This window comes from Pollicipes pollicipes, unplaced genomic scaffold (assembly GCF_011947565.3).
Source record: "Pollicipes pollicipes isolate AB1234 unplaced genomic scaffold, Ppol_2.1 Scaffold_3087;HRSCAF=3621_pilon_pilon_pilon, whole genome shotgun sequence".
In the NCBI taxonomy this organism is placed as follows: Eukaryota; Metazoa; Arthropoda; class Thecostraca; order Pollicipedomorpha; family Pollicipedidae; genus Pollicipes; species Pollicipes pollicipes.
Window position 1 is genome coordinate 986309 of NW_023596225.1, and position 11257 is coordinate 997565.

Genomic DNA, 11257 nt, shown 5'->3' on the forward strand with positions numbered 1-11257 from the left:
TTTGTGTGCTGTTATCCCTTAATACTTTCTGTTGTTTTTTTGACATGCCGCTTTATCCCTCCGACTAATGACACGCAAAAGCCACGTATGTATGTAGGGTATCAGCTGACGTCAAATGCAATACATGTGATGTCTCAGATCTGTAGATGAAGTAAGTCCGACGTATTTCGGTGCTTTGGTGCTTGGGTGCTTGGGTACACCGTTCTGATATGGGGCAGCTGCATCATGGCTGCCAGCGCACTTAAAGGCCTGCCCGGAAACATAACTTTTGCTCTCGATGCCCATTGTGACAGCCTGTATGTAGAATTCCAGCATGTGCTCTTCAGCTATTCCGGTTGTGGGTTGTACGCTGGGGCGAATTGGGCTGCAATAAGCTTGTCGACACTCATGCTGCAGACGTATTCTAGCTTATATTCTGGCCAGGCTCTCTTTGGTTTAGACCGTGCCACAACCCACGGGTTCTTCCAGACGTCAATGAGTTTTTCATGTTTGATCTTAACCTTGTGAAATGCGTAGTATCTATCAGTGTCCTTTTAGCTTTGATCAATTAATCGATATGATCTGGGATACGCTCAGGTCTTTCCACTTGGCAATCGCACAATCTATGCTACTTGGTGCGATCAATTTGAGCGATTTCTATCATAGTCTGACAGACTGTAGTTTGATGCTCTTTCCCAAGTCATCACATCACAAACGTCGATTTTTTGTGAGAACCCTGGCCGCTAGTGTTGAGTTGGGCCCCTCAATGTTGGCTTGGCCCCCCAATGTTTTTGACTAGAATGCTGCAAAAATCATAGGTAAAAGGTGACTCACACAAAGGCTATCTTTTTTTTGGCCTTTCTGCGTAGTGGCGTTGGCAGGGGTGCAGTTTGATGCACGCAACCTCAAATTATTTCCTCCAATGATATGTGCCTTCAAATAGTTGTGTCAGACCCTTTTATCTATGACGTGTTTTTCCCCGTCAAACATAGCCACACACACTTATTCCTGCAAACTCAACATAATACTGACGTCACTGATCCACTGGTCTCGTGGAGACTTTAATGCCGAACGTCATTTGGTCTGCTTCCCATGCAAGGCTATGAAGCCAACATTGTTTTTTATTCTCGAAGCCCAGCTTTCTTCACTGTTTGGTCTCAAGAGGAAACAAAATCGGGTGTGAGGATGCTATTTTTTGTGCGGCATCGTTACTTCAAGACATAAGTTCAGATATGAATTGGGTGTGCAATACATAAAATGCAGCGAACAAAATCCCTGCGGCACATCAGCAGTCAGGCGCTTGGGGATAAAAGGTGGGATGAATAGGGTGGGAATAAGCTGCTCCCCTGACACATCCAAATGTGATGCTATTTTGGATGCGGGAAGGGATCTTCGATATGGCTACCAGACATAATACTGTACTGCTGATACTGCTAAGCACGCCACACACATGACACAGACGCTCCATTGCCGCGGCGACAAAGCTAAAGTCTGGTTGCACAACTACAACGCCTTACCAATTTTTGTATTGTTACGTTACTTGCATATCATGCTCAATTGTATATCATCTCCAACAAATCGTTCGCGTTATCGTCGCCCTTCCCGGCGCCCGCCCTCCCGCCAGCTCGGCGCTGCCATCCGGAGGCCAGGTGGCCCCATGACTGCCGCCCTCACAGCTGTTTTTCAATGTCAGTGGTACCATCGCCGACCGGTGGTCGCGCTTCTGACCCACTTACACACACACACACACACTCACACTCACACACACACACGCACAGACGTGCACACGCACTGACATACCTACACACAGACATACGCACACGTGTCTGGTGGGACAGGCGACAGCCGCGTGGCGGCTGGACGCCGGGAGGACGCCCGCCAGAGAAGGCCGGCCGACCTTGGTGACGGGGGCCCTCCGAGAGCCGACCGGAAGACCCGGTGCGGATGTAAGCCGGAACACTCGGGTCACGGTGTCCCGCGCCGCCAGTCGAGCGGAGACCGGACGGTAGAGCGGGTCACGGTGTCCCGCGCCGCCAGTCGAGCGGAGACCGGACGGTACAGTGGGTCACGGCGTCCCGCGCCGCCAGTCGAGCGGAGACCGGACGGTAGAGCGGGTCACGGTGTCCCGCGCCGCCAGTCGAGCGGAGACCGGACGGTACAGCGGGTCACGGTGTCCCGCACCGCCAGTCGAGCGGAGACCGGACGGTAGAGCGGGTCACGGCGTCCCGCACCGCCAGTCGAGCGGAGACCGGACGGTACAGCGGGTCACGGTGTCCCGCACCGCCAGTCGAGCAGAGACCAGACGGTAGAGCGAGACGCCAGCGAGAGAGCTCGGACGCCGCGGCCGAGCGATGCCCGTGCTTCACCTGCAAGGGACGACATGTCGGCGAATAGGTAGGCGACAGTGCAGTGTTTGCCACCCGTGATCGGTCTGAAATCGCACCCACCCGGGCGTTAGCGCTCAGGTTTGTTGTGCAAACACCTTGAGTTTGTTGCTGGGTAAAAATATGGTCTAGTGACCTCAGATTTTGCAACTTTGCGTCCGCCTTGTTAAAATTATGAGACAGCGCAGGTCGCCGTACTCCTCGTGGAATAACCAGGAAAATGGAGAGAAAGATGCATCGATATTTTCGCTACATGCCTTTATCGAAAAAACGACATGTAGCCCATAGAATCTCGATAATGACATGCAGCCGAAGTATACACATATCTATCTTTTCCATGCCCTGATTGCTATATGAGGAATAAGGCTATTAGCACCGTCTTATCAGAATGCATAATGTTCTTCGCGAATGCGCCTATCAACTTACGAAGGTTGAAATTGCATGCAATTCGTAAGCGCGAGACCGAGCAACAGTGCAGAATGCTCAGTCCTTGATGACCAGATTGTTAGGTGAATCGTGCAGCCCATAAACCATACGCTGTACGTGTCCATACAGCAGCCGGCCGCCGCGGCCGGGTCAGGCCTCCTGCACAGCCCATGAACCATACGCTGTACGTGTCCATATAGCAGTCGGCCGCCGCGGCCGGGGTCAGGTCACCTTACACCTGTGTCGCGCCTCAGGGGACGGGCTCGGATGGAGCCGGCACGTGGCAACAGACAAGGCTCACTTCACCGCAGCCGCCGGCCAGAGCAGGGCCGGCTCGATCACCGACAAGTGTGAGTTGTCAGTCGAAGGCAGGCGACGTGGCGTGGCCGTCCCAAACCTCTTGATTTCGCCAGCGAATAATTTAGCGATGGTCTGTTTGTTGCGACTTAACGTATGCGCTTCTCCTTCCGTGCTGGTTGTATGAGTGTGCATGACGACTGAACTCATGCGGGACGTGACATGCTGGTGGGTGGGACTGTATCACTCCTACCGTTTATCTATTGTGACGGGCCTGGAGTTTAGCGTCACAGGTCACAAGCCACAGCCCAGGTCACAAGCAGTCCCCAGCTGTGTCCACGCGTGTTGATAGGCGAAAGCATCAATCTTAGGCCGGCGCGCCGCGTCGCGGGAGCTGCGTCACGTGCTCCGCGCAGGGGAGACGCAAACGTCAACTGTCGCCGTCAGTCTCGGCAGCTTTGGTCTCGCTGTTTTATGCAGACGTTTGTGTTTCCAAGCATGGTAAAGCTATCGACGGCGTGGCCTATCATAAAGAAAAACGGTGCTGCCACGCTGTGCTGCAAGGTTTTCTGCTCTCAGGTGACACCGGCGCGATGCCTTTTAAAGGAGACGCCATCTGATTCCCTCGCACTGTCAGCTCCGGCTTTCGGTGAACGCTGATGCCACCTTTTATGTGCAGGTCAGCTGAGTCCGTACGCTCGGCTGATGGACCAGCTGTGCTCTGACGAGCGGCTGGCACAGGAGCGCGCCGCCGGCACGAGAGTCGGCCTCTACCGCCTCTACGGAGACCTGGGCACAGGCAACTTTTCTCGAGTCAAACTCGCTGTGCACCAACTCACGGCAGGTAAGGGTCAAACTGGCTGTGCACCAGCTCACTCCAGGTGATAATCACACCGGCTGTCCACCAGCTCAATCCAGGTGATGATCATACCGGCTGTCCACCAGCTCAATCCAGGTGATGATCATACCGGCTGTCCACCAGCTCAATCCAGGTGATGATCATACCGGCTGTCCACCAGCTCAATCCAGGTAATGATCATACCGGCTGTCCACCAGCTCAATCCAGGTGATGATCATACCGGCTATCCACCAGCTCAATCCAGGTGATGATCATACCGGCTGTGCACCAGCTCACTCCAGGTGATAATCACACCGACTATGCACCAGCTCACTCCAGGTGATTATCACACCGGCTGTCCACCAGCTCAATCCAGGTGATGATCATACCGGCTGTGCACCAGCTCAATTCAGGTGATGATCATACCGGCTGTCCACCAGCTCAATCCAGGTGATGATCATACCGGCTATCCACCAGCTCAATCCAGGTGATGATCATACCGGCTGTCCACCAGCTCAATCCAGGTGATGATCATACCGGCTGTCCACCAGCTCAATCCAGGTGATGATCATACCGGCTGTGCACCAGCTCAGTTCAGGCGAGGACCATACCGGCTGTGCACCACCTCACCCAAGGTAAGGATCACGCCGTGTATGCACCAGCTTACGTCAGGTGATAATCACACCGGCTGTGCGCCAGCCTACGTCAGGTGATAATCACACCGGCTGTGTGCCAGCTAACGTCAGGTGATCATCACACCGGCTGTGCACCAGCCCACTCCAGATGATGATCACCTTGGCTGTGCACCACTTCATGCCAGGGGATGATTGTGCCGGCTGTGTGCCAGCCCACGGTATGTAAGGGTGAAATTTTATGCACACCAGCCCACGGCAACTAAGGCTTGGACCGGCTGCGCAAGAGATTGCGTGAAATTCAGCCGTGTCATGTAACCATGCTGTTTCCACCTCAGGCCAGTGTGTCTCAACACTGTCTGTTTGTGCACATCATTCGGTGCCCAATGATAGTTTTATATGTTCTCAAAAAGACGAATCTGTATTCATTGGGTGTCCCGTCTTAACAACTTACATCGGATTGGTTCTTACCATGCCTGCTCCAGTCATTCATAATTAGGTTCGAAACCGAATAAATAATAACTTGAGGTATAAAATTGATATCAACCATGCAAGTGGGCCATTGCTGTCCAATACTGATATCACGAAAACACTGTGCAATTACCACGTGCTCACACACGCACGCACGCGGTGATTGGGGGGGGGGGCAATTTGACCACCCCAAAGTTGTTCCAGAATACTTCCGAACGGCGCGGCGTAAGCGCGTCAAACTTGCTACAGCTGTAGGCAATTGCATAACCAAATTTTTATGTATGCAACGGTGACATGCCTTGTGAGATCGCTGACCTATGACAGGTCAAATTCAGGCGACAGACATAATCGAAGGCAATCGTTCCTCGTTCCTCTGGAGCTGTTCGATACAATTTGACGGTGGGGTGCTAGAGGAAGTTGTGCAAGTTTAAAATTTTTGTTTTTTAAGACAGCTGAACAATAAGAATTAGGATAACGAATGCTTCCACTGACCTAGGGTCAGATCTAAATGTCAGACCAGGGTAAAAACCAAAGCGCTTTATAGTTTGAGAACGTATTCTGTGGGATATTTTCATATTTATTCTGAATTCCTTGATTACGGAACAAAAGGGCATGACATGTGATTTCACAAGCAGTCAAAAGTAAAATACAAATTTTAGCTGGAAGTGTAGAGCAAAATGTTAGTAAAAAACGTGTACAGCTCCCTTTCCAGCCGGGGTATCTTCTCTAGGATTTCTCCTCACGGTGAGATCGATGCGCAAGCTCATGGTAGAACATGATACGGACACTTAGTCTAATGACTTGCTTGCTAACCAAACGTGTCACTGAGGATCTCTTGACACAGTTCTTCAGTCTCGTTCATGGTAAGGGGAAGAGAAGGGGTGCAACGCAGGATAAAAGGCCTGTTTCTCTATTGATCCTAAAAAGCTGAATCCTAGACACTGATTTAGTGCTGCAAGCTCTGCAACCGATACTGCGTCCATGCCGCACGTTATGCAGCCAATACTGCAAACACTCTTTTATACCAAATGTGGTACAGAAGCTTAATAGTTAAGAGAACACAAAATCGGGGATAGACATCACGTTAAAGACATAATCACAGTCTGAGAACAGTATCAGGCATAGTTATTCGCCGACGATGTGACTAATCTTCTTAGCTCTACATTAACATCATGCGAATACCGTTCTAAGAGCTGGGCGTGTTTGTCACGTTCTCCGGTATCCGTCCAAACATAAAAACGCCGGTGATCTGGTTATGACGCATAGAAAGTACTGCTATAAACTTGTAGCCTCATGTGCAGCTGAATTAACAATAATAAGTGTATTAGGGCTTGTTTTTCAGGACGACTGAAGTAACATGCGGCCCGACAATCGCGGGAATCTAGATATATTGTCATTCGAGCATGAAATGTACATTATTTGGCTCTAGCTAGGAAAGTCACTGTTGTTTAGTCACTTCTCGTACGCAAACTAACACGTTTGTTCAAATCATCGCCTCATTCCTATTATTTTCAAAAGTTGAGAGCTGATGTTTCGTTTGATCGGAAACAGAAAATGGATATGATTGAAAAGAAAACAGTGTCAAACCACTATTTAAGGGAGGCTTATGATGATCTTAGAATCTCACACTGTTGCCCCGCAGGCGGCTTGTGCCAGGAGAAAGATAATATCGACACATAAACAAGACTATCTCTTCCGAAAAACGCAGCATCGTTGCGTAACGTTACCAGCACGATGAAAATATCTGGAATGAGTTCGGATGCCTGTGCCGCAGCCCTTTGCACTCCGGGTATCCACAGACCGCGTGGCCGTGAAAATCGTCGATAAAGCAAAGCTGGACTACAGGACCCACGCCATGTTGGCTGAGGAGATCGAGAACATGGAGCGGCTTCATCATCCCCACATAGTAAGGTGAGACTCTGGCAGCCACGCTGTCCAGTCAGCACCAGCTCCCCGACCTCACATGCTGTCCTGAACGATTCCCGAGTCTGATTTTGCATCAGGTCGCTGCGGTCAGCGCCGTGACCGGGCGGGTAGGGCGTGTGATGGGGCGCTCCGCGTGACTCCCGCTGCGGTCAGCGCCGTGACCGGGCGGGTAGGGCGTGTGATGGGGCGTTCCGCGTGACTCCCGCTGCGGTCAGCGCCGTGACCGGGCGGGTAGGGCGTGTGACGGAGCGCTCCGCGTGACTCCCGCTGCGGTCAGCGCCGTGACCGGGCGGGTAGGGCGTGTGATGGGGCGCTCCGCGTGACTCCCGCTGCGGTCAGCGCCGTGACCGGGCGGGTAGGGCGTGTGATGGGGCGTTCCGCGTGACTCCCGCTGCGGTCAGCGCCGTGACCGGACGGGTAGGGCGTGTGACGGAGCGCTCCGCGTGACTCCCGCTGCGGTCAGCGCCGTGACCGGGTGGGTAGGGCGTGTGACGGAGCGCTCCGCGTGACTCCCGCTGCGGTCAGCGCCGTGGCCGGGCGGGTAGGGCGTGTGATGGGGCGGTCCGCGTGACTCCCGCTGCGGTCAGCGCCGTGACCGGGCGGGTAGGGCATGTGAGGGGGCGCTCCGCGTGACTCCCGCTGCGCCAACACTGCGAGCCCTGTATGATGCTGTTGACGCGTGGTCAATGATGGAAGGACCGCTTACATACCAACCATAGCGCGTGCAGTTTTGGGTGCCGGGTTTCAGGCGCAAGCCGTGTGCAGGTCTCGAACGGCAGACAGCTTGCATTGAGTTGCGTAACGCAGGCGATAGATATGTGCAATATTTATGTCCACTGGCAAGGCGCCCTGCGAAACTGGGCACAGCGTGAGCCAATCAGGACCTGACCCAAAGTTGGCCGTACCCGAGTTATATATACATTAGGAAACTTCTGGGAGATGCTCGAAACTGTGTATCTCATGTGTAGCCTATTTGCAAAGCAAACATCACGCGTTATGCACATAACCAACGCACGCTATTTGGCATACCACCCTGTTACTTGGAAAAATGATGGAACATCACCAGATATCATTTAAAATGCACACTATGTACAGCTGACCGGCTCAGTACGGATTACAACTGTCTTCAAGTCACAGATTTCTGAACCAGGGCTGCAAACCAGTAGACCGATATCAGAACAAGCGGAAAGAAGCGCAGAGCGTGACCGACGATCCTTTTATGATTTGTATATTCCTACCCATCAGGCCAATTTTGAAAAGCCTTGCACCTCCGTTAATGATTATGCGGGCCAGGTCGTGGGTGTGATGAAGAAAAACTTACTGTTTGGTAGACTAAAGCCCAGTTGTAGTAACTGCAGCACCACGAGCAATAATCGGTGTCTTTCAATTGTGCTGAATGTTCAACTCCCTACGACAGTTACTCAGTTGAAGGGTTGACTAAAGCATATTGATGTCTTGATGTGGCTGTCATGTACTTTCAGCGTGTAATTGGAGGATTTTCGCCCAACACGTTTAGTGCGTGATAGCTGTCAGGACAAGTCGGCATCCGTGGTCTGCGCCATGCCGACCTCCTGATGACCGTGACGCAGCAATGACGCGCGCCATGGTCTGGGCGTCATCTCTCGCAGTTGGTCTGCCTAGAAGCTGAACACGCAACAGTTTCTATCCGTGACCTTCAGTGGGCCGTTTCTTGATGGCCCAGATTAGGGGTTGCAGCAAGCAAATGTTCTGAGTTGTGCTTTTGCATTTTGGATTGTGCCTTGGTCACTGCTGCGTGAAGGCAGGTGGATAGGAGAGCTCTTGGTCTTTTCCGTGAGCGGCGGGGGTACAAAACATCCCATCCAGGACGTACCATGAATGAACTTCGAATTATAGGGCTGTCTTCAGCGGTTCCTATAAACATAAAATTTACTGTAAAATGAGCCGCTCACGCGTTTCAAAAATAACAAGAGCAACGATAGAAAATCGGGTAAAAGCCAGGCAAACAAAAAGGCAGACAAGAAATAGTTGGAATGCCAGGAACTACAAGGTTGCCTTCGTCCCGACAACACCGACGACTTTTCGAGCCAAAAGTTATACAATGACTCTCTAAGATACAAGGTGGGCCAAGACAGTGAGGGGCCCGAAAGCCGTCTACGCAATCCACAAGTCCTCCAACAATGGGGAGAATCACTCCTGTTGGTGGTCGTGGAGCGACTTGGCATAACACGTTAACAATCCCGTATTGCTCGGCTAACGGGCTGGTGCAAACATATCACGTGATTCCCAGTACTCAGGCGGTGGGCTCACGCGCCAAACCATACTTAGCGCGACCCCTGCTCCGATGCCACCATTCAAGCCAGCCAGTCGGTTGGCCAGGCTAAGCGCACTGGCCGAGCCGCCCGCAGCAGCCACGGCCACTGCGGCGTCAGCGCGAGCGACGCCCTGTGTGGCAGGCTGTACGAGGTGCTGGAGACGCCGCAGCGGTACCACCTGGTGCTGGAGTACGCCGCCGGTGGTAACCTGCACCAGCTCATCACCGCCGAGGGCAGACTGGGCGACAGACGGGCCCGCGCCCTGGCCGTCCAGCTGGTGTCGGCCCTCCAGCACATGGTGAGACAGTGGCACGTGCACAGCACGCGCTGACCTCGAACGTGCTGGGTGACACTCGACGAGAGTGCACCGCTGTTTCTTGCGCGCTGAATTCCTATTCTGTAGGTGATTAGAAGGTGCTTGAATCCATTACATGAAACACTGTGCTTGTTGCGTATTGCATGGCGAGACGGCTGAGTCCATGCCAACATAGCGTCGCCGGTATAACACACAGCTGCGTGGTGTCCACTGCAGACACCTCACATGGTGACGAGATGACAGCGGCGCAACACATGGTGAGTCATTAGCAGTGCACACGTGCTAAGAAAACATTCACAGTGCAGCAGAGACCGTGACATGTCAGCAGTACATCAGATGGTGAGACTAGGCCATCCGTGTAGCACGTGACGTGCTGGTGTCAGATGAACTGGACAGTATCGTCAGACCAGAGCCGCTGTCGCCAGTCTTCCAAAATAGCCAGAGGCGGGGTCCTAGGGCACCTGGCGTACGGTAAAGTATCGTAGCTGGCATGCACCATCATACGATAGCCACCTCGCACCAGCTTGTGGTGAGGTCCCGAAGTTCTTTTCTGTCAGCGCCCTGGAGTGTCAACAGCAGAAACAACCGCATCTAGCTTGCTAAGGCTGCCAGTCTCACACAGCTTACAAATGTGGTTTTGTTCATAAATGCGGTCCCTATTCTTGGGCGAGTCTCGAGTAGTAGATACCAGCCCGGTGCTGCATTGTCTCGTTACGCCTTTAGCGAACAGCTCATGCCGACGGTCGGAGCTCGGCCAGTGGTTCCGTTCACTTTCATTGGTTTTTCTTCCGCGCCGCCAGCACGACCAGAACCTGGTACACCGCGACGTCAAAGCCGACAACGTGTTCCTTACGCGACGCGGCCGCGCCAAGCTGGGTGACCTGGGCTTCAGCACGCGCGTCACCAGCGCCACCCAGCAGCTGACGTCGTTCTGCGGCTCGCCGCCGTACGCCGCGCCCGAGCTGCTGGAGGCGGCCAGCTACACCGGCCCCGCCGTCGACATGTGGGCTCTGGGCGTGCTGCTGTTCTTCGCGCTGGCCGGTGCGCTGCCGTTCGCGGCGGCCACGCTGCCGGAGCTGCGGCGTCAGGTGCTGGCCGGCCGCCATCGCTGGCCGGAAGCGGCGGCGCCAGTCGAGCCGGCGCGCCGTCTGGTGGCGGGCCTGCTGCGCCGCCGGCCTGCTCTGCGCCTCTCGGCCGCCGCCGCCGGACGCTGCGCCTGGCTGGCCGGCGAGGTGCCGCCGGCCGCCGGCCGCCGCCTGGCCGTCGAGCCGGCGGCCGGCGGCGCGCACGACGCGGCACGGCGGCGGCTGGCGCAGCTCGGCCTGCCGCCGGAGACACTGGCGGCGCACAGGCACCGCACCGCCCGCAGTCCCGTGGTGGCGTGTACCGGATCGTGCTACAACCGTCTGATGCGGGCTGAGGAGGGGCGAGGAGTCCGACGCGGACTCGCCAGCTGCCCACCTGAAGACACTACCCGGGAGGGTCAAAGGCTGCGTCATCGCCTGAAGTCTCATGCCATTCATGAACAGGGTGATGTGTGCGTATGCTAGTGCCGCTCATGTAATCTATCAGCATTAATACATTTTCTGTGTCGCTATTATGAACGATTGAGGCTGAGGTATGCCAGCTCGGTGTGAAAGACAAACCGTCATTGGCTTTAGTGTTCCGTGATGCGATTTGTGCAGCGTGAAGAG

General features: G+C 54.0%; 1 protein-coding gene across 1 annotated transcript; it reads left to right on the forward strand.

Moving 5' to 3' along the window:
* Positions 1–1741: 1741 nt before the first annotated feature.
* Positions 1742–11069, forward strand: LOC119114918 (serine/threonine-protein kinase NIM1). Its single transcript, XM_037238977.1, has 7 exons — positions 1742–2373; positions 3044–3139; positions 3766–3930; positions 6827–6938; positions 9389–9545; positions 10364–10596; positions 10988–11069. Exons 1-7 carry the CDS (start codon positions 2331–2333, stop codon positions 11067–11069), a joined length of 888 nt encoding a protein of 295 aa, XP_037094872.1. The 5' UTR covers positions 1742–2330.
* Positions 11070–11257: the final 188 nt, after the last annotated feature.

Bases quoted from the DNA above. Each gene is read 5' to 3' on its own strand.
- LOC119114918 (XM_037238977.1), top strand. From the start codon at position 2,331: ATGCCCGTGCTTCACCTGCAAGGGACGACATGTCGGCGAATAG. The intron at 3,140-3,765 runs GTGAGTTGTCAG...TTTTATGTGCAG, and splicing joins CGGCTCGATCACCGACAAGT to GTCAGCTGAGTCCGTACGCT. The intron at 3,931-6,826 runs GTAAGGGTCAAA...GGGTATCCACAG, and splicing joins TGTGCACCAACTCACGGCAG to ACCGCGTGGCCGTGAAAATC.